We start from the raw sequence: 22,241 nt of genomic DNA on the forward strand, positions 1-22,241 counted from the left end.
TACTGGTTCAGCCCCATAGGTTTTAAGTGTTTTATGATAGTTGCAAAATGAGTTTTTTAGGGTTTTTTGTTTTATTTTTAAATTCTGATAGCACATATGTGGTCTATGTACTTGATTTTATTGATTTTATAGGTCTTGAAGTGTTCAGTTCTAATACATGGGTGGGTTTTTATAAGGTTTAAAAATCACCCGTGTAAAATCTTTGTAAAATTTGAGTCTCCAAATATCATTTTTTTTATAAAAAATACATGATCCAATCAACCATGCCCAACACATTTATGGGGTTGGAATTGCCAAAAAAAGCACCAAATGGCATAAAAAACCCATTTAACGTGCTTTCTCTCTCTCTCTCTCTCTCTCTCTCTCTCTCTCTATATATATATATATATATATATATATATATATATATATATATATATATATATATATATATATATATAGTATGCCATCACTAGGACGAGTCCCACTTTTTTTCTTGGAGCCATTCATGAACCGAAGGGAAGGGACCGAACGGCATTGGAGCAGCAGAAAATGAACGGCTGATAATGAGCCTCTGCACTATGTTTGACTGGTGTCATTCATTTTTAAGATGAACAACAACAAAGGCAGGTTTGACGGTTATACGGTCAGATGAACGACAACAAAGGCAGCTTTGACGGTTATATGGTCAACTAACCAAACATGTGATGTTGAATCTCATTGACACAGCTAACCAAACATGTGATTTGAAATCTCATGCAAAAAAAAAAAAACTCTAAATCACTTATGTGGTATCCCATGTGGTAAGTGGTTCTGCCTAACCCTGAGCTTGCCTTTCAAAAGAAAAAAAAAATATTGGATTTTAGGTATTTAAGCTAAGGAATAAAAGTCTTTTTTCTTCTAAGGGCGACAAAAAACTTATTAAAAACACATCAATTACCGAGCTCAACCCCCACGAAGTAAAGGTAGCTGTAGGATCGGACACCGACACGACACGTACAGCCAATATATTATTATTTTCCATGAAAATTTTATTTTTATGTTAAAATATAAAAAATAATTGTTTCTTTTAAAAAAAATTCTTGTCCTCGTGTCCTTTATTTCTTTTAAAAAACTGAACTTTCGTGTCGCGTCATCGTGTCTTTGTGACATTATGATGGATGTTTTGTCAATACGGGAAAATTTCAGCTGCAAAGAGAGTAAATTTGCCCGCCCATTCTCAGCCTTCAAGCTTGCAAATCGAAATAACTTCCAAAAAAAAAATTTATAAAAGAGTTTTCTACAAGTTCGTCCCTACCTTGTCACTGAGTTGCAAAATAGTTCTTGCCTTATGCTATTTTGCAAATCCATCCCAAACATTTCCAACGTTATCCCAGTGTTCTTCAGTGGTTACTCTCTCTCTCTCTCTCTCATACATGGAGGAATCGCAAGGGCGATCTTTGATCCGATAGACGAAGGGATCGATTGACGCTCGGAAGTCGTTGAGCAGAAGGGGGAAGATGAGGAGGTGAGGATTTCTTCAGAGAAGCAATGCTCAGGGTTTCACATTATGCCTTCTTTTTCTTTATGGTTGTTGGAATTAGGGTGATATTGCGTGGTTCCAGGGCAGGGGACGTGTTCGGAAGGAGAGGAGGGCAGCGGAATCTGAAGCAATTGAGCGGCGGGATGAAGGGCTTCGCAGGGAGGCTGTCGGTGGCGCTCGTCGTCCTCCTGATCTGCACGTTCTCTCTCTTCTCGACGATCAGGGAAACAGGCTCGGTTTCGCGGCCGGAGGTAGTGAGATTTCTGGCTTCTACGCTCGATCCTTTTTGTTTCTGGTAGAATTTTGTTGTTGTTTCTTGCTCCTGCCGTTTTCTTGCACGTTTCGGTCTCGATTTCGTTGCTGTTTAGATTCTAGGGTTTTACGCTTCTGCTGCAGTTCGTCGAGTTCGGATTTCATTGTAGAAATGGAGGAAATTCTGGATTTGTAAAAGGATTTTTATCACCTTCAGTTATCTAGATTAGTTTCTGGAGATTTAAGACCAATGTTGTAAATCTCGTTTTTGGAAAATCCCGGAGAGAAAAATCTCGCGATTTATTATTTTTTTCTGGGAAAAATTTCCTGAAAATATCAGTGCATATAAAAGAACGAATAGCGTTCTTGGCAAAATATGAGAGAGAAAAATCTTGCGATTTATTAAATTTTTACTGGAAAAAATCTCGTGAAAATATCAGCACATATAAAAAATTAAAATACAAAAGCACCGTAAAGGAAATATAAATAATATATAAAGTTCTTTATCACGTTAATATCACGATAACAACACCAAAATTTTCGGAACGGTTGATTTTTTTTCAAAATATCAAGTTTTTTTAGAAATGCATGGTCTTTTCTAAATGCAGTGACGAAATCACTATATTTTCAGAATATTTGCACTTCTTTGTTACATGGATTGAAACTCGTTATTGATCCGGCCACGCACTCACAAACACATGCACACTCTCAGACATGGTGGGGTGCAATGTTTATATCAAAAATTCTTTTTGAGGGAATGTTTATATCAAAATTAACATCATCATCATTTTAAGGTGACGTTGGTTGTTGTTTTGACGGTAATGATGCCTCCATCACTACCATCATTATCATCGTCCTAATCATCATCATCACAGTATGATTATGATTATGATTGCGATAGTGATGATGATGATTATATAAAGTTTCACATGTGGAAATCTTATGTCTATTTTTCGGAGTTTTTCTTTTTGAAAGCGGTGAAGAGAAAATTTGATCTTGATTGTATGCTTATTGCTCTCAACCTCTTTTTCCTAGTTAGCTTTGGCTGTTGCTAGGATCTCTATTTCAATACCATCTTGAGCAACTCCTGTATACCTGTTCATTGATTAGCTTGAGCCTTCTTCTGGGTGTATATTTGGCTTATGTGAGCAGATCAATGTGAATAAACTCTGGGCAACTGCTCCTTCAGATGGTTGGAGGCCGTCATCTACCCCAAGGTCTAACTGGCCTCGTACGTGATTTCTCTGTCCTTATGCCTGGAAATTGTGATATTTGAATTTCGGCCATGTGATATTATGACTGAAATGTAGCTGGTTGATATTCATTTGATCATTGAAATAGAGTTTGTTTGTGTTATTCTGACAGCTCCTCCTGGTCAAAGCAATGGGTACTTGAAAGTTCGTTGTAATGGTGGTCTGAATCAACAGCGAACTGCGGTGTGTTTTAAAACCCCCCTCTCTCTCGCAATTTAACCTGTGTTATCTTTGAGGCAACATCAATTTCCTATTTCAGCTTTCGTGATAGTTTTGACTGATCAATGGAGCTGGGTTTCCCTGTATTGCTAATTTGGGACAAACTTCTTTGAAAACTTATAAATTGGTACTGTTGTTTGTCTTGTTTCCTTGTAACAGTTGCATGAAAACCATAAAGGCAGCGAACCTATTTTTCCTTTTGTTTCTTAGTGAGAGAAAATGATAACAGCCTGCCATGCATTATATTTTTATTCATCTTCTGTTTATTTAAATGCTCAGTTTCACACGTGTAATAATATGTTGAATTCTACCATTTTCAATATCACAAAATCCTTTAAAGGGATTAATTTTGCTGTCAGCATTGTAAAATGTTGTAATATGTCCTGTAATATAATTGAGAGACTGAATCTAATCCCCTTTTGGTCTTGTAGATATGTAATGCAGTGCTTGCTGCACGAATAATGAATGCCACACTTGTGCTACCTGACCTAGATGCCAATTACTACTGGCATGATGAGAGGTATTTCATTTCTTCCTAGTAATCATCCTGTTTTAATAGGCATTTGTATTTTCCTTTACTCATATGATTCTAAAATTATTGAAAAGATGCAAATTCCTCTTTGGAATGTAAATGCCAAATTCATTCTTTTACAATAGTATTTTCTCATGAAGCATCATCCAATGAGTGTTCTGAACAACAGCGAGTCTTACCCTGTAAAGTAAGAGGATATTTAAATCTTGTGGCAAGGCTATGGTAGGATGTGCTTAGTACTGTAATGTGAGCATGTTTGGCCAAAGTAATTGTCCTATCTCGGAGTATCTCCTAGATTTTATGTTGTAGAATGTCTCTGGATTCGTCAACTGAAGATGGTATCTCTTGTTAAATTAGTTCAATCTTTCCCTCTATTTCCCCTAAAGTTTCTTTCATGATGTAAATATTCCCAACATGATATTGGCAGAGTGCATTGTGTGCCTCTTTCTTGATGTTCAATCCAAGGATTGTTTTGTCTTACAAGTCAATGTGGGTGATACCACAAATGCTGCTTACATAATCTGAGTGTACGGTTCTGGTGTGAGATTGACATTTCCCTTCTTCCATAAGAAATACCAATGTACTTTTTTCATGATTCTTCAGCTATTAAGTCTGTAACCTGGTGTTTGTGACCGTGAATAAATTTCTTAAGAAGCGAGGCATCCATTTTCTGATACAATGATTGCATCTAGTGTATCTTCTGGGTATAATAATTAGTCCCACGTCCTGTTGTTAGCAGAAGCCTCATCGTTTCATAATGTAATATCGGCTAGTGTCTGCCTGAGCCTGCTTCAATGACATGGGTACAAAACAATGCCTGTTGTTTGCTCCAAGGTTTTCACCAGCAATTTTTGGGATTTTTTCATTGCATTTGAATTCCTCAGACTCATCGTCGATGGAAGATGCTGAGTAGGAAAAGTTCATAAGGGAAGGCTATACTATTAGAATATGGATCGGATATGGATCCAATAGAGAATCCATATCCGATACAGCTTCTTATCTATGTCACAGGGATTCGGCTAGCAGGGTGCCGCACCCGCGTCGACGCGACTCGACGCGGGTGCAGGTGCGGCACCGGGTGCAGTCAACCCGATCCTGGGTGCGTTGACCGCACCCAGGATCATTTTGGTCCATTTTTGTTTGTTTTTTTTTTTTTTTAAATTTGCCCTACGAAATGGGCTGCAGAATTTAAAAAAAAAAATTCTGGACAGCTGCTTGCTTGCTGCTGCTCTTGTTTTATAAAGGGGCACTTGTGTCCACAACATCTGACGAGCTTTGTTGGCATCCCATGCTATTCCTGCCTCCAAACAATTAATTCACAGCGTTGGAAATGATGATCCATCTTCCTCAAAAATTAAAACCAAAATTCAAGAGCCTTTTGAAGTCTTTATGCTTCAACCAACCAAATCCTTTTTCGTCAAGGATTTTCTCTCTCCATAATAAATGATAATAAATGATAATGATGGTGGTAGAGTAGAGCCTTGGTGGCTATTAGTATTCACTTTTCTCCTGACGAGGTGCTCTAGCCGTAGCCTTGTGTAGACCTCTCTTTTCCACATGTCAAATCCAATAAATTTCTTTTAGGTGTAATTTGTGTGCAACTGTATATAAAATGAAATTTGAAGAACCCTAGACAGTGGCGTGGCAGTGACATCGTAGGCCTCGTGAAGACTCTCTCTCCAACAAACCACGTCAAACCTTTCGCTTATATTTTTTTTCATGAAGACCAGGGAGTTTCAGACATGATTGAATCATGACAGTCAGCAGAACGCATCAGGCTGGGTCGATCAGATTGCCAATCATTTCGGTTCATCAATTTTGTCCCGTTGAGCTAAAGTACACAACAAGCAGAACTTGGGTAACAAGTCTTCACCCCCGACCCCTTTCTATATATATATATATATATATATTTACATTTACATTTTTGCCCCTGCCGCACCCCCGCACCCGGGTTTTTCGGAAGTGCCGAATCCTCGCACCCACACCCATGTGACATAGCTTCTTATACATGTATATGTAATATGTTTTTCTTGTAAAGGGCAGTTTTGTACATGTAAAATTGTTTGTAACCCTATTAATGTTAATGAAGGATTAATGCAGCATTAAGAAAGATTGTGTCTGCCGATTCCCAAAGATCGAGTTCTCCTCTCCTCTCTCCCCCCACTCCTTCTCGGTTTTCTTGACAAAGTCTGCCAATCAAGTGGCATTTTTATCATATACTATAATTCCCTACATTTTCACCAATATGAGCGTTATTTTGAAAATATCACAATAAATACCGATATTTTAAGATAGCTGATAATATCGAGAAATCTTGCGATATTTTCAATATATCACTATCGTTAAAACAAAAATATCACATTATTTTTCAATTTTTTAAAAACTTATTTTTATTTCAGTTCAGTTTTCCCATTCTTTGTTTCTTTTGTAATTTAAAAACTTATTTCTTTATATTTTTGTAAGAAAATTAATAGAAAACCTATTCTTTCTTCCTATTATTTATATTTTTTCAATTTTTTTAAGCTTCTGAGATTTTTCCGAGATTTTTCACCTTCTGAAAATATCTATGTGAAAAACCCTCACCGAACAATTACCTTGAATTATATAGCTGTCTATGATTCCCTAAAAATAAAGTTAGTTTTAAAATGTTAATGGGGGATTAATAATTTGCATATCTTTCTTCATTCAATGCAAATCATGCTTTATTCAATGAAATGATTAGAGTATCTTAGGTCGGTATGCTTTGCTAGGAAGATATGTCCAACAATATAACATCAATTGGGTGATGATATGAACATCACTACCCTTCAACATTAAACAGAAAGGAAAAGATTGGATAAATAATAAAATAGAAAAAAGAAAAAGATAGAAAAGGGGAGTCAAAAGAAGAGAAGAGCGGGAAAGGAATAACTTTGGAGAAGAGGAAATAGAGGTGATGAAATAATCAAAAGAAGAGGTAAGCAAAGAGAGAAGTGAAAAAGCCAAGGTTGTCTGACTAGAAAACGATACGGGAAGCGAAAGTGAGAAGCGATGCATTTTAAAATGTATAGGAAGCGAGAAGCGAAGTAACAATTTCAAAGTGAAATAGGAATAAAAAAGCAATATGAGAACTGAATAGGAATCAAACAAGAAACAAATAAAAACTAAAATTGATTATTCTTATATTTCATGATTTTTTAGTAAAAAAAGTATTTTTTTTTTAAAATCTAACAATGTTTACCAATTTAGAGAAAGCACATGGGAAGTGAGTGAAAGCGTGAGAGAAATCACATGAAATACATGAAAAGAAACGTGAGAAAAGCATATATGAAGCATGAACAATGCGTGTGAGAAACAAAGAAGCGTGGGGGAATCAAGATTCTCATGAAGTTTCAGAAGCCACGAGTATCACACTTCTAAAGCGAGTTTCTAGGAAGCATGCTTCCCACCTACCTAAGAAGCTTCCGATAACTCTGAAAAAACAAACATTGATGATAATGAGTCAAAGGTTTTAATCCAATGCTCCATTTGCAAATTAATATTTTCAACATATTTCCCAAAAAAATTCTTCTCTGAGTTTGGTGGCAACCGATATTTCAATTGTAATCAAATGAGCGGAAATAATAAAAGCCTATAAGGGCATGCAAAGAGCATGAACAACAATCATAAGTCCTCAAAAGGACAATACAAAAAGCCAAACACGGGCTAAAATGCTTAAGAAAAACATTAGTTACAAGAAGGGACTTTAACCCTTTTTTATAGACCACAAGAGGGCCAATATAGCCGGTGGGATGCTCCTAAGGGCTATAAATATAGCTGTTGGGGAGATCCCAATGACTATATTGGTTAAAGACCGATATGCCCTTATACAAAAATTAAAGACAAAAATAAAATAAATGGAAAGATTACAATTCTGCCCCCTAATGAGCAATACTAATTACATACATGAAAATGACTAAAATGGCCCTATAAAGGCAAAGACCTATTGCAATAGAAAACTAGATATTTATTATATAGAAGGGGAAACTTTCGTGTAGTTTGTGATTTGATGTAACTGTTAAGATTCTGATAAATCTTTTTCTTAATAGATCTCCTTGTTCCTTACATATGTGTATATATATACATATATATTTTAACATCAATAATGTCCTACCTGAAGTAGGACTACTTAAGCTAATCATAATCAGCCCTATCGTAAGCATACCATCACACAGAGAACTAAAAGCAAACAAGCATGAAAGCAAAGCTATGCTTATGCTCCATGATTGACATCTGCAATTACTTGCTGTTCAGTTGTCAGCAATATATTAGTTTAGCAACCTGGCTCTTGGCAACCTGAGATGACTGCTTGTTTTCATCAGGAATCTCCTACTGGCTGCAATATATCATGTTGGTTTTGGAGGAAACTGTGATATATATTATAGCTGCCATCATGTAGAAGTTGCTGGTCTCTTGGCTAGACTAGTGATATCATTTTCAAAACTTGGATGATATTGTGCACTTGAGTGTATGCCTCTGTGAGACATAAAAGATAAAACTATGGTTAATGAAATGCTACAATATTATGAACTCCTATTGTTTGCTAAAGAACTGACGTTCTAAGGTTTCCCATGATAGAGATTCTTCTGCAGATTGCCTATGGTTAATGAAGTTCATCTATTGATATGAATACTTACTAAAGGTTTTTTACCAGATGGATTTGCTTAGATTTTTCTATGATGTTTTACCATCGTGTATGTGAATTCTGTGGTTGATTATGGCATATGTTTTAGGTTTTCGTTTATGTTTTCTTGGTGTAATCCGTTGATCTCTGCTGGTAATAAGGATATACTTTTGTACGGGATATAGGCTATTATCACTTCTGTCCTCTCTAGTTGTAATCATTGATGATTATCCTACTACGAAGTGTCTAAACCTGGTGGTTTTGCAGCTTTTGCTTACATACTATTTGTTATTGCTGAAGTTCACATTGGAATAATTTATATGGTATTTCATGCAGTGGTTTTTCAGATATCTATGACGTCAATCATTTTATTGCATCTCTTAAGTTTGACGTACGAGTGGTACACATCCTACCTGAAAATACATCCGGGAAAAAGAAAAAAAAGCTGAAGCCTTATCAGGTAATGGTTAATAATATTTAACAGGACCATTTAATGTAGTACAAGTTTTGCATTTTTCTTATTCATTTAAGAACTCTTTTCCTGCAGCTCCGTCCCCCCAGAGATGCTCCTATCAGTTGGTATGCAACAGTTGCATTGGAAAAGATGAAGGAGCATGGTGCTATTTACCTCACTCCCTTTTCACACAGATTGGCGGAAGAGATTGATGAACCAGAATACCAACGGCTTAGATGCAGAGTCAATTTTCATGCTTTAAGGTTTAAGCCACATATAATGAAATTAAGCAGTGCAATTGTAAACAGGCTTCGTGCACAGGGCCACTTTATGTCTATACACTTGCGTTTTGAAATGGATATGCTTGCCTTTGCTGGGTAAATATGTAACTCCCCATTTTCATTGTTTCTATTTTCTGATGAATTTGCTTTATGAGGTGCTCTTTGTTTGTATGCTTGGATACAATTGTCAATACTGATGCATTGGTTTGATGTGTAAGGACTAGGTTTTCGTACTTGAGCGCATAGACCCATTACATATTTCTATAGAGTTCTTTTTTGTTTTGGCACTTAGGTCTGACTCTAGGGGATCATATGGTCTCATTGGGATGTTTTTCTGCGGGCCTATAGCTACTTCAATATTGGCTTGTGGGAGAAGACCTGAAGCTGATCTCTTGTAATCCAATGTGTTATTTGGGATACATGTAACCATTGTTCCAAGCTGGCTTCTTGCTTTCCTGTTCAACCGTTCACTCTAGGCAAATTAAGAATGTGGATGATTTCTTTTGAGAACTTTTGAAAATTTCAAATTCCTTGATTGCAAAATTGAACTAGGATGTAAGTTGCTTCTTGCAAATCTATTGCAAATTGGTATATCTTGGCATTCATTAAATAGGAACTCTATAGGTCATTTAGAACAAAGGATCTTGGAGGCATCTGTATGGGGGAATTTTGAAATAGACAAGCAAATGACTCCTGTGTTTATTTGTTTGGAAGGCTGAATTCCCTACCTTGCAGATCCCATTTGATTTCTTCATGCTGTTCATAAGATGTTCATTGTTTTTTTCTTCCAAACAGGTGGGAGGAAAAAAATATCAAATTTGCAGTATTTTTTAATGAAAAGATTTGGATATTAGTGTATATATTTGGGTTTTCACTTTTATGCGTTGCACCAAGTTAGATACCAAAAAGACACATACACAGACACATATGTTGCCAAAATAGAGGATGAATATAGATTTCAATCACATGGTTGAATTAAAAATTAAGAAGATATTTGGAAGTACTTTTGTAATTTCTAAATGAAAAATGTGGGGAATGAAGTGGACCAGGAGGGAGAGCTTAATCTGAGTATTGATACAGTTAGTATTTAGAAGTTGGAAAAACAATATCAAGATGAGAAAAAAATGAGACTTGGGTTTAGATGGTATTCTTAAAGAATGTGGGCGTCGATGAGTAAGACAGGAACTACATAGTGAAAATATTTGACAACATTTTAGCTTTAAGAAAAACACCTGAACAAAGAGAGACGAAGAACAGTGCCTTCATATAATAACTCAGGGTTATATTATGCTGAATATCAAGGTATTGCAACTTATGAACCGTACTATGTGACCCTTAAAAAGATTAGGAAAGGAAAAGCTTAAGACAAAAATTGTGTCTAAGAAAAAGCTTACTGCCAGAAAAATCATGATAGAACATATTCCTGTATGAGGGAAATTTAGTGAAAAGTACACAGATAAGGATAGTTTTGCATATAGTTTTCTTTGATTCTATTTTGACTCAAATTGGGGAGGAGATCCAAATGATCGACTCTCAATTACTAGTTTTTTTTTTTAGGTGATTCTTTGATGTCGTGAAAATACAAAAAACAACAAAAGATATCATTATCATCTACTAAGGCCGAGTACCGTGCAATGACTGCTACAACATCAGAGATTTTTTTGTTGCGAAGATTACTTGAAGACATAAGCGTTCATCTTCAGACACCCTCCAATATACATAACTGACAACCATACATTTCATGAAAGAACCAAACATATAAAAATGGATTGCAACTATGTGCATGAAGAATTTTTGAGGCAGATTATCACCCTACCTTATGTTACTTCCGAGTATCAACTAGTAGACTTCTTCACCAAGGCGCTTCTGTCACCTCGATTTTATTTTCTTCTTGACAAACTTTTGGTGATCACATTTAAAGTTTGAGGGGGTGTTAAAATGTATATATATATATATATATATAATTCACTATGTATGTAAACTAAAATACTCATCAAGGGTATTTCAGTCATTTCATATTATAATAAGTGTCAGTCCACTAGGGATGAACGAGTTTCCGTATTTTTAGTTTTTTGTCTTTTTCATTTTCTATTGTTTTTTATGTAACTGATAGTTGATTAGGAGCTAGACCAGCTAGTTGGGCTTGTTAAAATGTATCCATCCATTGTTGTAATTAGATATATTTTATATATATAAAAGATGATACATATACATATATGGTATATATGTATATGTATCCTCCTATTTATATATATATAATATATATATTTTCCTTTTGTTTAGCCGTAGGGGTATTTTAGTCTTTTCCTCTGTTTTACGCACATTCACTTTATGAATGTGATTGTAATTTATTTTATTTTTATTTTTCTTTTATTTTTTATTTCTTTTTTCTCAAGTACCAAAAGGTACCTTGGGGGGCCCATTCAAATAGACGTTGGGCCCCTTCCAACGGTCACATTTGTGACCGTTGGAGGGGCTCCAACGTCTATGAGTGGAGCCCCTCCAAGGCTCCTTTTTGTTGTTATAAATAGGGGCTCTCCCCTTTGTATTTCTTAATCCTTGAGGGAGCTCTTGCTCCATTGTAACGGGGTTTTTACCCCTTCTCCATTATTTCTTCAATGATATGCAACTTATGACTTTATGTCATATTTTTCCCTTTTTATGGGTTTTATGTGTTAGCACATTATGTGCTTGTGTTGTTTCCCTTTAATGGGTATATTTGCACTTCACGTGCATAGGTATGGGTTCATTATTGAACCCAATGTTTTTCAAGTCATTTTCTAACATGGTATCAGAGCAAGGTTGAGATCGAGTTGCTCTTTGGTGCATCGGGAAGCGTGGTATTCAAGAATTTGTTAAAGAAAAATGGTGAAGTATTCGTTTCTCTCTATTGTCTTTCTTATAGTTATTCGGTATGCATTCTATTTCTTTGAGTATTGTATGAAGAATGTAATATGTTCTTTTCTTTATGTGTGCTTTTTGTCATTATGTTTTTTTTGAGTTACTTGCTACTCCATTGAATCGTTTTTGTATGTTTTTCTTTGAAAAACTTTAAATGATAACTTGTTTGGCGAAAAATTAGATATATGATTGCACAAAACTTGCTTTAATGGGTCGGTAAAAATTTATGACCGTTGGAACTTTGAATTTACATTTTAAACCTAACCTTGTTTATGAAAATACCTTTATATGAATGTTTAGTCTTTAAAGAAAGGTATGTTAAGATTAAAATGCTTGTGAAATGTAGTTTTTTGAAAAATGTTTGGCATATATGAAAAATTCCATATTATGTGTCCGTTTTATATAAGCAACATTTAATTAAGAAAGTTTTTTTATAATACCAGTTGAATTAAGTTTTAAAATGGTCTTATGGAATATGGTGATTTTCTTTCCATCTTTACACTCTTAAGGATGTTTTCAACATTTAGAGAGTTCTCTCTCTTTTCAATAAGAGACATTTATATTTTTATGTTGTGATTGTCTCTTGTGGGTTTTGGTGTTTGCCCTTTTGTTTGTTCATTAGTAAATGTTGTAAGTGCTTAATGCACTCTTTTGCTTTTCTGCATATTTCATTACAAAAGTTATGGTCTTCACTAATGTTTATTGTGTACTTATTTCATTAGGAGTAGGTAATAATCTATTAAGTCATGTTTTTTGATAAAACTTAAGAGTGTTAAATTTTTCCTCAATAAATGTTTACTTTTTATTTAAGCCATAGTACAATCTTACTTATCATAAGGTTTTGTTAATGAATCTATTTTGTTGGGATTTCTTCCACTTTAATGGAGTTTTCTCCTTCTTTGGGAGTTGTATATGTTTTTTGTTCAAACTCTCCTTAAGGAGCCTTTCGGTCCTTATAATCTTCTTGTGAGTATATACTCTTTTATGAAGATTTCATGATTGTTTATCATTTTTAAGTTGCAATAGTAGATTTCATAAGTTTTTCAAACTTCACCATCTTTATGAATGCCTATATTGGCCTAAGTTTGTTATTTTTGAACTTCACCAACTTCACCGTTTAATTGCACCTTATGTCTTTCATAGTTAAGGCTTGTTTGTTCCAAATCGGTTCATACACATGATGTTGCTTAATATTTCATGTTATGTTGCATAATAAGCCTTTTTTGGTGTACAAGACTTCTTTTGAAGATTAAGCATAATTCGTGTTTATGCAAAATTGTTTTGATGGATTATATTGGACCTTTGATTCAATTTGTTAATCGGTCCTCTTTGTAAAAACTTTTATTTGGAAAATGATTCCTTATGTGTTTATTGCCCTTTTGTGGCATTTATGTTTGTCCATCACATGTTATTTAATGCATCATTTATTTGGCCTTAGTATTGTTATATTAAAGATGTTTGTCGAGGTGAGTTATGGGCACCTCGTGTTGTATCATTTTTAGATTGTCCACCTTCCATATTATAGATGGTTGTTGAGGTGAGTTATGGGCACCTTGGGACTCTAAAATGATTTGTTATTTGATCTCTAATTATGAGTGTGTCACTCATTTTTTCTCTTGTGCCATTGATATTATGGATGCTTCTATGTAAATGTGATGGACATATGGTATTTGAAACCTTAAATGTTTTAAGGTACATTTAAAATCAAGATGTTTTGGGATTATAGCCCAACCTTTTATTTGTTTATGAATCTTATGAGTGCATTTGCACATTTGTGATTCCGTATGATGTGCTCGGTGTGCACATGTGTTCTTGTGTTTTTTCACAAGTGTTCTTGGTGTGTATGTTCACATATTTGTTCTAAAGAATATTATTTTATCGGTTGTAGTATCTTGTTGAAGATACGTTTTACTTGCATTTATTCCAAAATGCTATTATGAGTATTCTTTTTTAAAAGGAATATTGTTTCATTCGAGGTTTATTTTCATTACAAGTTTATTGCCTCAAAAGTTTTTTCCTTTTATGCCCATTATCTAAGTGTCATCATATGTAGACAAGAATTTTATTACACCTTCGTGTGTTTTTAGCCCTTTGTTGGCTTTTGCTCTCTTGGTCTAGTAGCTGAACACACTTATCTTGAGTGTTATTATATGTAGACAAGGCACGTTGATTCACACCATGGTGTGTGATTTTAGCCTATGTTGGCGTTTGTCTTCTTGTTCTAGTCGCTTAGATGTTTGCCCATGGTTGGCTTATTTCACTCATTTCAAGTGTCATCTTATGTAGACAAGAGATGTATTATGTTTTAGCCCATGGTTGGCTTATTACTCTTGTTTTAGTAGCTGAACATACTTGGTTTTAAGTGTATTTTTACGTAGACAAGAGATACTTTTTAGTCCATGTTGGCATGTATTCTCTTGCTCTTGTCGTAGATGCACTTATTTCAAGTATTATTATATGTAGACAAGAGGTTCGTTTACACACCTTTGTGTGTGTCTTTGGCCTTTAATGGCTTTATATTCTTGATCTAGTAGCTTATACACTTGATTTATGGGTTTTTGGAGGACTAATGAGGAAGTTGTTTGTAATGAATAAACTATTATTGAAATTTGCAAAATTCCATTCATGACTTGTATTTTTCAAGTAAATCATCTTTTTGATATGCATATCAAGTTGATTTCTTAGCATTTAATCTATATATTAAGTACTTATGGTTTTTGCCACCCTTATATGTAAAATGTTTTTTTTCAATTAAGTGTGACTTTCATAAATGTTTTTAAAAACCTTGTGAACTCTTGGGTTTATTTTGCCTAAAGTATGCTTGGAGACTTCGTTTCTCTTATTTGGAACTTCACTACATGTTTGAAGCATGTTTTAGTTCTTTGAGTATTAATTCATATAATGATTCGTATATGCATATGCTCTTTATGTCCTTTTTTGGGCTCTCATTCAATAAAGCATATGTATGTTATGCCTCTTCGTAGGCTTCTTGTGGTATCCCTTAGTGGATCATTTTGTTATTCCCCATTATGGGGTTATATTTGTCCAATGGTGGATCTTATGAATGCATTATGCATTCTTGCCATTTTTGCATAATTTGCTTCCGCTCATTTTGTTTTAACATAATGTATGATTTAAAAACTTTGGTTTTCTAAATTTTTCGTTTCATACTAAAGTAACTATCATATTATGCATAAATTTTGCACCTTGTTAGGAATGTTCCTTTTTGAGTAAGTGCAAAGATATTGTTTACTTGTTCTTTGTTGTTTTCTTTTCTCAGGATCTTGGAGATAGAACAAAGGGAAGTACCCTGGATGGTTCGGGAAATGGGTTCATCATTTGAAGACAATTGGAGGAAGGCTATTTCAAGTTTCATTGCATCCTTGCCGAAGCCTCGTGGAGTTTTGCCCTTTTTTCAATCTTTTCGTTTCCCTGCAAAGCTTGAGGGGGGTGTTAAAATGTATCCATCCATTGTTGTAATTAGATATATTTTATATATATAAAAGATGATACATATACATATATAGTATATATGTATATGTATCATCCTATTTATATATATAATATATATATATTTTCCTTTTGTTTAGCCGTAGGGGTATTTTAGTCTTTTCCTCTGTTTTACGCACATTCACTTTATGAATGTGATTGTAATTTATTTTCTTTTTCTTTTTCTTTTCTTTTTTATTTCTTTTTTCTCAAGTACCAAAAGGTACCTTGGGGGGCCCACTCAAATAGACGTTGGGCCCCTTCCAACGGTCACATTTGTGACCGTTGGAGGGGCTCCAACGTCTATGAGTGGAGCCCCTCCAAGGCTCCTTTTTGTTGTTATAAATAGGGGCTCTCCCCTTTGTATTTCTTAATCCTTGAGGGAGCTCTTGCTCCATTGTAACGGGGTTTTTACCCCTTCTCCATTATTTCTTCAATGATATGCAACTTATGACTTTATGTCATATTTTTCCCTTTTTATGGGTTTTATGTGTTAGCACATTATGTGCTTGTGTTGTTTCCCTTTAATGGGTATATTTGCACTTCACGTGCATAGGTATGGGTTCATTATTGAACCCAATGTTTTTCAAGTCATTTTCTAACAGGGCCAACCCCTTTATGCATGGGAATGCCTATATAAAGGCACTCCCTCTCTTGTATTATTCATGCTTGTTGCAAAGCATATTGGAATAAATATTTATTATTTTACTTGTACTCTTGCTTTCTTCGGAGAGTTTGTGTGTTAGCCCTTAGTGACTCTTTGTATTTAGCCCATTAGAGGGTTTTGTTCTTGTGTGTGCACCTTTGTAGTCACTTTGTGGCATTGTATTTGTGCACTTGTTTCATTACGGTTATACTAACCCTACTTTTTTGTGGTGTTTTCCTCTGAAGAAGTTTTAGTTTTGTGCATATTCTTTAGCCTAGCAAATAATAAAGATTATATCATTTACAAACAACATGCAAAATGAGACCCTTCTCGAACAAACAATGTCGGTGTGAGTGTGACATCCAAATATATATGGCTTCAAAATAGATTCTTGATATAAATCAATGCTAATTATGAATGCATTTGTGTCTTTGGACATGCTTCACAGTGTTTCAATACAATGCATGTATAGAATAATTTTATTATATTCATATGAGTTTTCTTTCACAATGTTGTCCAAAGAATCCACACTATTTGTACTAAAATCTTGTCATAGTCTTCCTGAGGAGGATAACAAAAGACCTCTAGAGGTAAAGGTTTGTAAATATCTAACAATTCTCATCACAACAGTCATGTGAATTGAGGTGGAAAAATATTAGAATTGGCTAGTAGTATGTAATGTATGCTCAATATCAGGCCTAATAATAGTTAAATAAGTCAAGGCATTTGACGATATGGAGTAGGATCATCCAGAGGTTTCCCATTATTAATCTTCATCTTGACATTAATAATTTCAGTTGTGTCCACCCTCTTTTCATCAGTAATGCTTGACCTGCCAATAATATTATTAGCAAACTTAGTTTGAGAAAGCAAGTATCCTCTAGGAGAGTAAGCAACCTCAATTCCAAGAAAAAATATGAGAAATCCAATATCAGTCATTTTAAAATATTTTTTGAGGATACATTTAATATCCTTTACTCTCTGTTTGTCTTCACATGTAATGATCATATCATCGACATAAATGAGAAGTATAATAATTTGTGCATCAGATTTCTTAGTAAACATAATATTATTAGTATAACAAAACTTAAAACCAATCTTTAGCATGACATAACTAAAGCGATCATACCAGGCTTTGGGTGCTTGTTTAAACCATAAAAAACTTCTTTCAATCAAAGTACCTTAGCAGAAGAGTCTTCATTTCCAGAAGGTGAATCCATATAAGCCTCTTCTTTTAATTTTTTATTTAAAAATGCATTTTTAACATCTATTTGGTATATAGGCCAACTTTTAATTGCAACAACAACAATAAGGGTCCTAACTGTAGCCATCCTAGCTATTGGTGCAAATGTTTCAAAATAGTCTATTTCGTATTCTTGTGCATATCCTTTAACAATTAATCGAGTTTTGTTTCTTTCTAGGGTCCCATCACTCTTAGTTTTAACTTTATATACACATCTAAAACCTATAGTTTTCTTACTTTTAGGCAAATAAGAGACTTCCCCAAGTCATAGATTTTTTGAGTGCTCCTAATTCTTCGTTCATAACTTTTACCCATTCAGGATATTCTTTTCCTTGTTTATATGTGGTAGGTTCAAAATAAGCCAAAAACCTAGCTAGACAAGTCCTATATTGAGGTGAGAAGGATTCATATGAAACAAATCTGTTAGGGGGTCTAGAAGTCCTATATGATTTTTTGACGGCTCCAGTTTGTTGATTTTCTAAGGTTGAGTATCATTTTAAAACATCTGGTTGTCTATCATTATTAGGTATTCTATATTGAATTATACTAGATCCTCCAATTTCAATGTTTTCACCATCCTGATTTGATTGAAGCTCTTCGTCTCTATTATTTTCATAGGAAAAGTAACCCTTATATTGAGGCAATAATTTAAGTAAAAAAAATACCCAGTCTTTCTTAGGCACATTTTACAAAAAACATTTATTTTTCAGAAAGCAAACATTCCTGGATATTAGGGGTGGCAATCGGGTCGGGTCGGGTCGGCGCGTCAGCATACCTCAACACGAACCCGACCCGTTTATTAAACGGGTCGGTTGTGGCAAACACGAACCCGACCCATTTATTAAACAGGTAACCCGACATGACACGGTTAACCCGTTTAATAAACGGGTTGGGTCGGGTAAGCGGGCGGGTTCGGGTAAACGGGTTGACCCGCCCGCCTAACCCGTTTATTAAACGGGTCAGCCGGGTTGGCATACCCCTAACACGAACCCGACCCGTTTAATAAACGGGTCAGGCGGGTCGACCCGTTTACGACACGAACCCGTTTAAGCCAAACCTGAACCCGGCTAAGAAGCGGGTTGGCGGGTCGTGTCAGATTTTGCCACCCCTACTGGATATATATAGTTTATCTATATTCAAAGAAAACACACGGTATGACTTTGAGAGAGTTTATCATTTTTGTCAGTGAGAACAAAAATACTTGCATCCAAAAGGTTTTAATCTAAGATAATTAGGAGAAACTTAAAAAAAAAAATCATAAGGAGAGATGTTTTGAAGCTTTGATGATGGGAGTCGATTGATGAGGTATACGGTTGTCAAGCATGCTTCGTCCCAAAAGTTTTTTTGGAACATCTTTTGCAATTAAAAGAGTTTTAGTAGTTTCAATTATGTACCTATGTTTTCTCTCAGCTAATCTGTTTTATTGAGTATAGGCACATGATCTTTGATAAATAATTCCATTGTTTTTAAAATAAGTTTGAAATCATTTAACATAAATTCAGTCAGAGCAAAGGATAGAAATTTTGGTCTCAAATTGATTTTTGATAAAATTATGGATTTTTTTAAAGTTCTCAAAAACTTCATTTTTGTGCGTAAAGAAATATATCCATGAGTATCTTGTATAGTCATTAACAAATTACATAATAAGATAAACCACCTTTAAATAAAATAGGAGGTCCCCATACATCCAAGTGCACTAATTCATGGTTTAGAAGAGAAAAATGTTCTTTTTGGAAAGAAAAGAACTTTCATTTTGCAAACAATACAATCCTCACAATAAATTTTTTCATTACAAAATTTGTTTAAATGGGGTACATGAGATAATTTTGACAAACTAGGATGTTCCAATATTTTGAACATTATCACAAAAATTACTTTTTAGAAGAGGATGATTTCATGTATTAGAGGTCTCCTTCTCTATAGCCTTTCCCAATCTGCTTTCCAGACTGAAGATCCTACACAAGACACTTTTTGTATGAGGAGACAGTAGAACTATGATCAATGATTTGTGAAACAGACAAAAGATTTAAATTTAGTTTTGGGACAAGTCTAACTTTTGAAATAGAAAATTTTGAAGTGTTTTCAAAATTTTCAATGCTTTTAATACTAAAAAAGGATTTGCCAACGGTAAAAACATTTTTTGATGTTGAATTAGTGCAACATTCAGAAAGTAAAGAGGAATGTGGAGTCATATAAAATGAGGCTCCATAATCCAAAGCCATGAAACCTTACTAGGAGGTGATGACGTAGAGACCGTGGTACCAGAGAGAGAAGAGTTCTTGATTAGTGGATAAAGGGTCTCCATGATTTAAGAAAACACAATTTCAATAGTTTTAGAATATTCATTAGTTTCATTTTTTTTTTCATGAGACACTCCCACAGATGCCAAATTTTTTCTTCTCTTCCGTTGAACTTGGGACAAAATGGCCTAATGTGACCCGGTTTTCCACAATTATGACAATTCAACATAGTTTTTTTTGTCATCATATCTAGGCTTCTCATTGTAAGGCTTTGAAAAGTGAGGTAGTTTGTAAGCATTAGTATTGGCCTTCGGTCTTGAGACTACCAACATATTATCTTTTGTCTCCTTAGATTCAGACATCGATCCAATTGATCCCAAAGCTTCTTGAGGGTACTATAGTATTCCCTCACGATCTTATCACCTTGTTTGCAATTATGTACCTTATCTTTTAAATTATATATTTGCTTAATATATTCCCAAGCCTCATCGGCTCTTTCAAATTCAAGAATATCGGAGCAAGGCTCCTCATGCATACTAACCATAAAGAGGAAAAAAAACCTTAGCATGACCTACTTCTTACTCTTTATAGGTTTTTTTGTGATCAATCATAGCATTTTCCTTCTTAATCCCTTTAAGGCTTTCTTCCTTTGATCCACCATCAGCTTCAATAACGAATTTTGTGAGACTTGGTTATGGTTCCAATGCAAATTCATCATCAAAATGCCATAATTCTTTACCCATGAGGATTTTCTTTCACTGTCGTGGCCCACTGTTAGAAAGTGACTTTGAATATTTTAGGTTCGATAATGAACCCATACACATGCACATTAAGTGCGAATACACCCACTTAAGGGAACAACACAAGCACATCAAGTGCTAATACATAAACCCATAAAAGGGATAAATATGACTTAAAGTCATAAGTTGAATATTATTGAAGAAATAGGGAGAAGAGGGTAAAAACCCTATACAATGGAGCATAAGCTCCTCCAAGGAGTAAAGGAATTACAAGGGGAAGGCCCCTATTTATAATACAAGCAAGGAGCCACTTAAGGGGCTCCCAAAGGAGTCGTTGGGAGCCCCCAACGACTCTTTGGGGAGCCTCCCTAGGTGGCGCAAACCACTAAAAAAGAGAAAAAGAAAAAAGAAAAATAAAAGTGAAAATTACAATCATATTCCAAATGGAATATGCGTAAAACTGTGAAATAACTAAACTACCCCTATGCCTATAAATAGAAAAATATATATTATATATATATAATTAGGATAATACATATGCATATATACCATATATGAATATGTATTATCCTTTATATATATAAAATATATATAAGATTACATAAGTTGAATGATACATTTTAATACCCCCCTCAAACTTTGCGTGGGGGAACGAAAAGATTGAAGAAAGCAGGAGGAAGACTCTCAAGGCTTCAAGAGCCTTCCGTACGAATGTCATTGCAAATTTCTTCCTCCAACGTCTTTAACGATGAGCATCTTCCATGATCTATCCAAGGTACTTCTTTTCCTCTTATCTTCAAGATCCTGTGGAACAACAACAAAGAAACAAGTAAAACATATCTTTGCACTTTACTCAATTGGAACATTTCTAACAAGCTTAATTGAAACCATATCAGATGACACATCCGCAAAACAATGGTGCAAAAATATAACTTATGCATAGAAATTTGAAGCACATGATAGGATAATTATTTTAGCATGAAAAGTAAATTTAGAAAACCAAAGTTTCAAAATCATACATCATGTTAAAGAGTGAGCGGAAGCAAATTATGCGGAAATGAATTGCAAGAATGCATAATGCATTCATAAGGTCCAACATTGGACAAACATAACCCTATAATGGGGAATAACAAAATGGTCCACTAAGGGACACCACAATAAGCCTACGAAGAGACATAAGCTATATATGCTTTATTGAATGATGGCCTAAAAGGTCATAATGAGTATATGCATGTACTATCATAAATGAATTAATCACTTAAAGAAAATCATTAATGAACATGCTCCAAACATACTTTAGTCAAAATGAACACGGATGCAAATGTTCAAAAGCATGATGAATATGAACTTCAAGGGGCTTTAACACACATAGATCAACAATAGAGTTTCACATCTTTAGGGAGAAGATCTATGTCAAACAAATGTCATATATGAGAAGCATAATTTGACTAAATATATTAAAGCATCCACCCAAGATTCAAAAATGAATATCATTTGAGACAAAAGACTCATTTTGCATATCAAATACAAAAGATGCCGAAAAACTGTAAGCACTTCATATATAAATTAAATACTAAAATATCAAATTGATTTAAAAACATATCATAGATATGATTCACTTGTATCTAAAAACACAAGTTATGAAAGAAATTTTGCAATTTTCAATAGTAGTTCATTCACTACAAGCAACTACCTCATTAGTCCTCCAAAACCCACAAATCAAGTGTATAAGCTATTAGATCAAGAATATAAATATAATGCCATTAAAGGCCAAATAACACACACAAAGGTGTGCAAAAGAACCTCTTGTCTACATATAATAATACTTGAAATGAGTGTATCTACGAC

At 34.5% G+C, this 22,241-nt stretch overlaps 1 protein-coding gene across 1 annotated transcript in view; it reads left to right on the forward strand.

Annotated features, from left to right (window-relative positions):
* The first annotated feature begins 1,478 nt into the window (after nt 1-1,478).
* The window catches only part of LOC149840598 (O-fucosyltransferase 1-like), a 42,435-nt gene continuing 21,672 nt past the window's right edge, over nt 1,479-22,241 (forward strand). The window contains exons 1-7 of the mRNA XM_090005098.1: nt 1,479-1,486; nt 1,563-1,752; nt 2,906-2,984; nt 3,119-3,189; nt 3,657-3,745; nt 8,736-8,859; nt 8,947-9,230. Coding sequence (XP_089861224.1) covers nt 1,479-1,486; nt 1,563-1,752; nt 2,906-2,984; nt 3,119-3,189; nt 3,657-3,745; nt 8,736-8,859; nt 8,947-9,230 — 845 coding nt within the window. The remainder of the gene's footprint in view (nt 1,487-1,562; nt 1,753-2,905; nt 2,985-3,118; nt 3,190-3,656; nt 3,746-8,735; nt 8,860-8,946; nt 9,231-22,241) is intronic.

This window comes from Nuphar pumila, chromosome 4 (genome assembly GCF_984573655.1).
Source record: "Nuphar pumila chromosome 4, dmNupPumi1.hap1.1, whole genome shotgun sequence".
Lineage (NCBI taxonomy): Eukaryota > Viridiplantae > Streptophyta > Magnoliopsida > Nymphaeales > Nymphaeaceae > Nuphar > Nuphar pumila.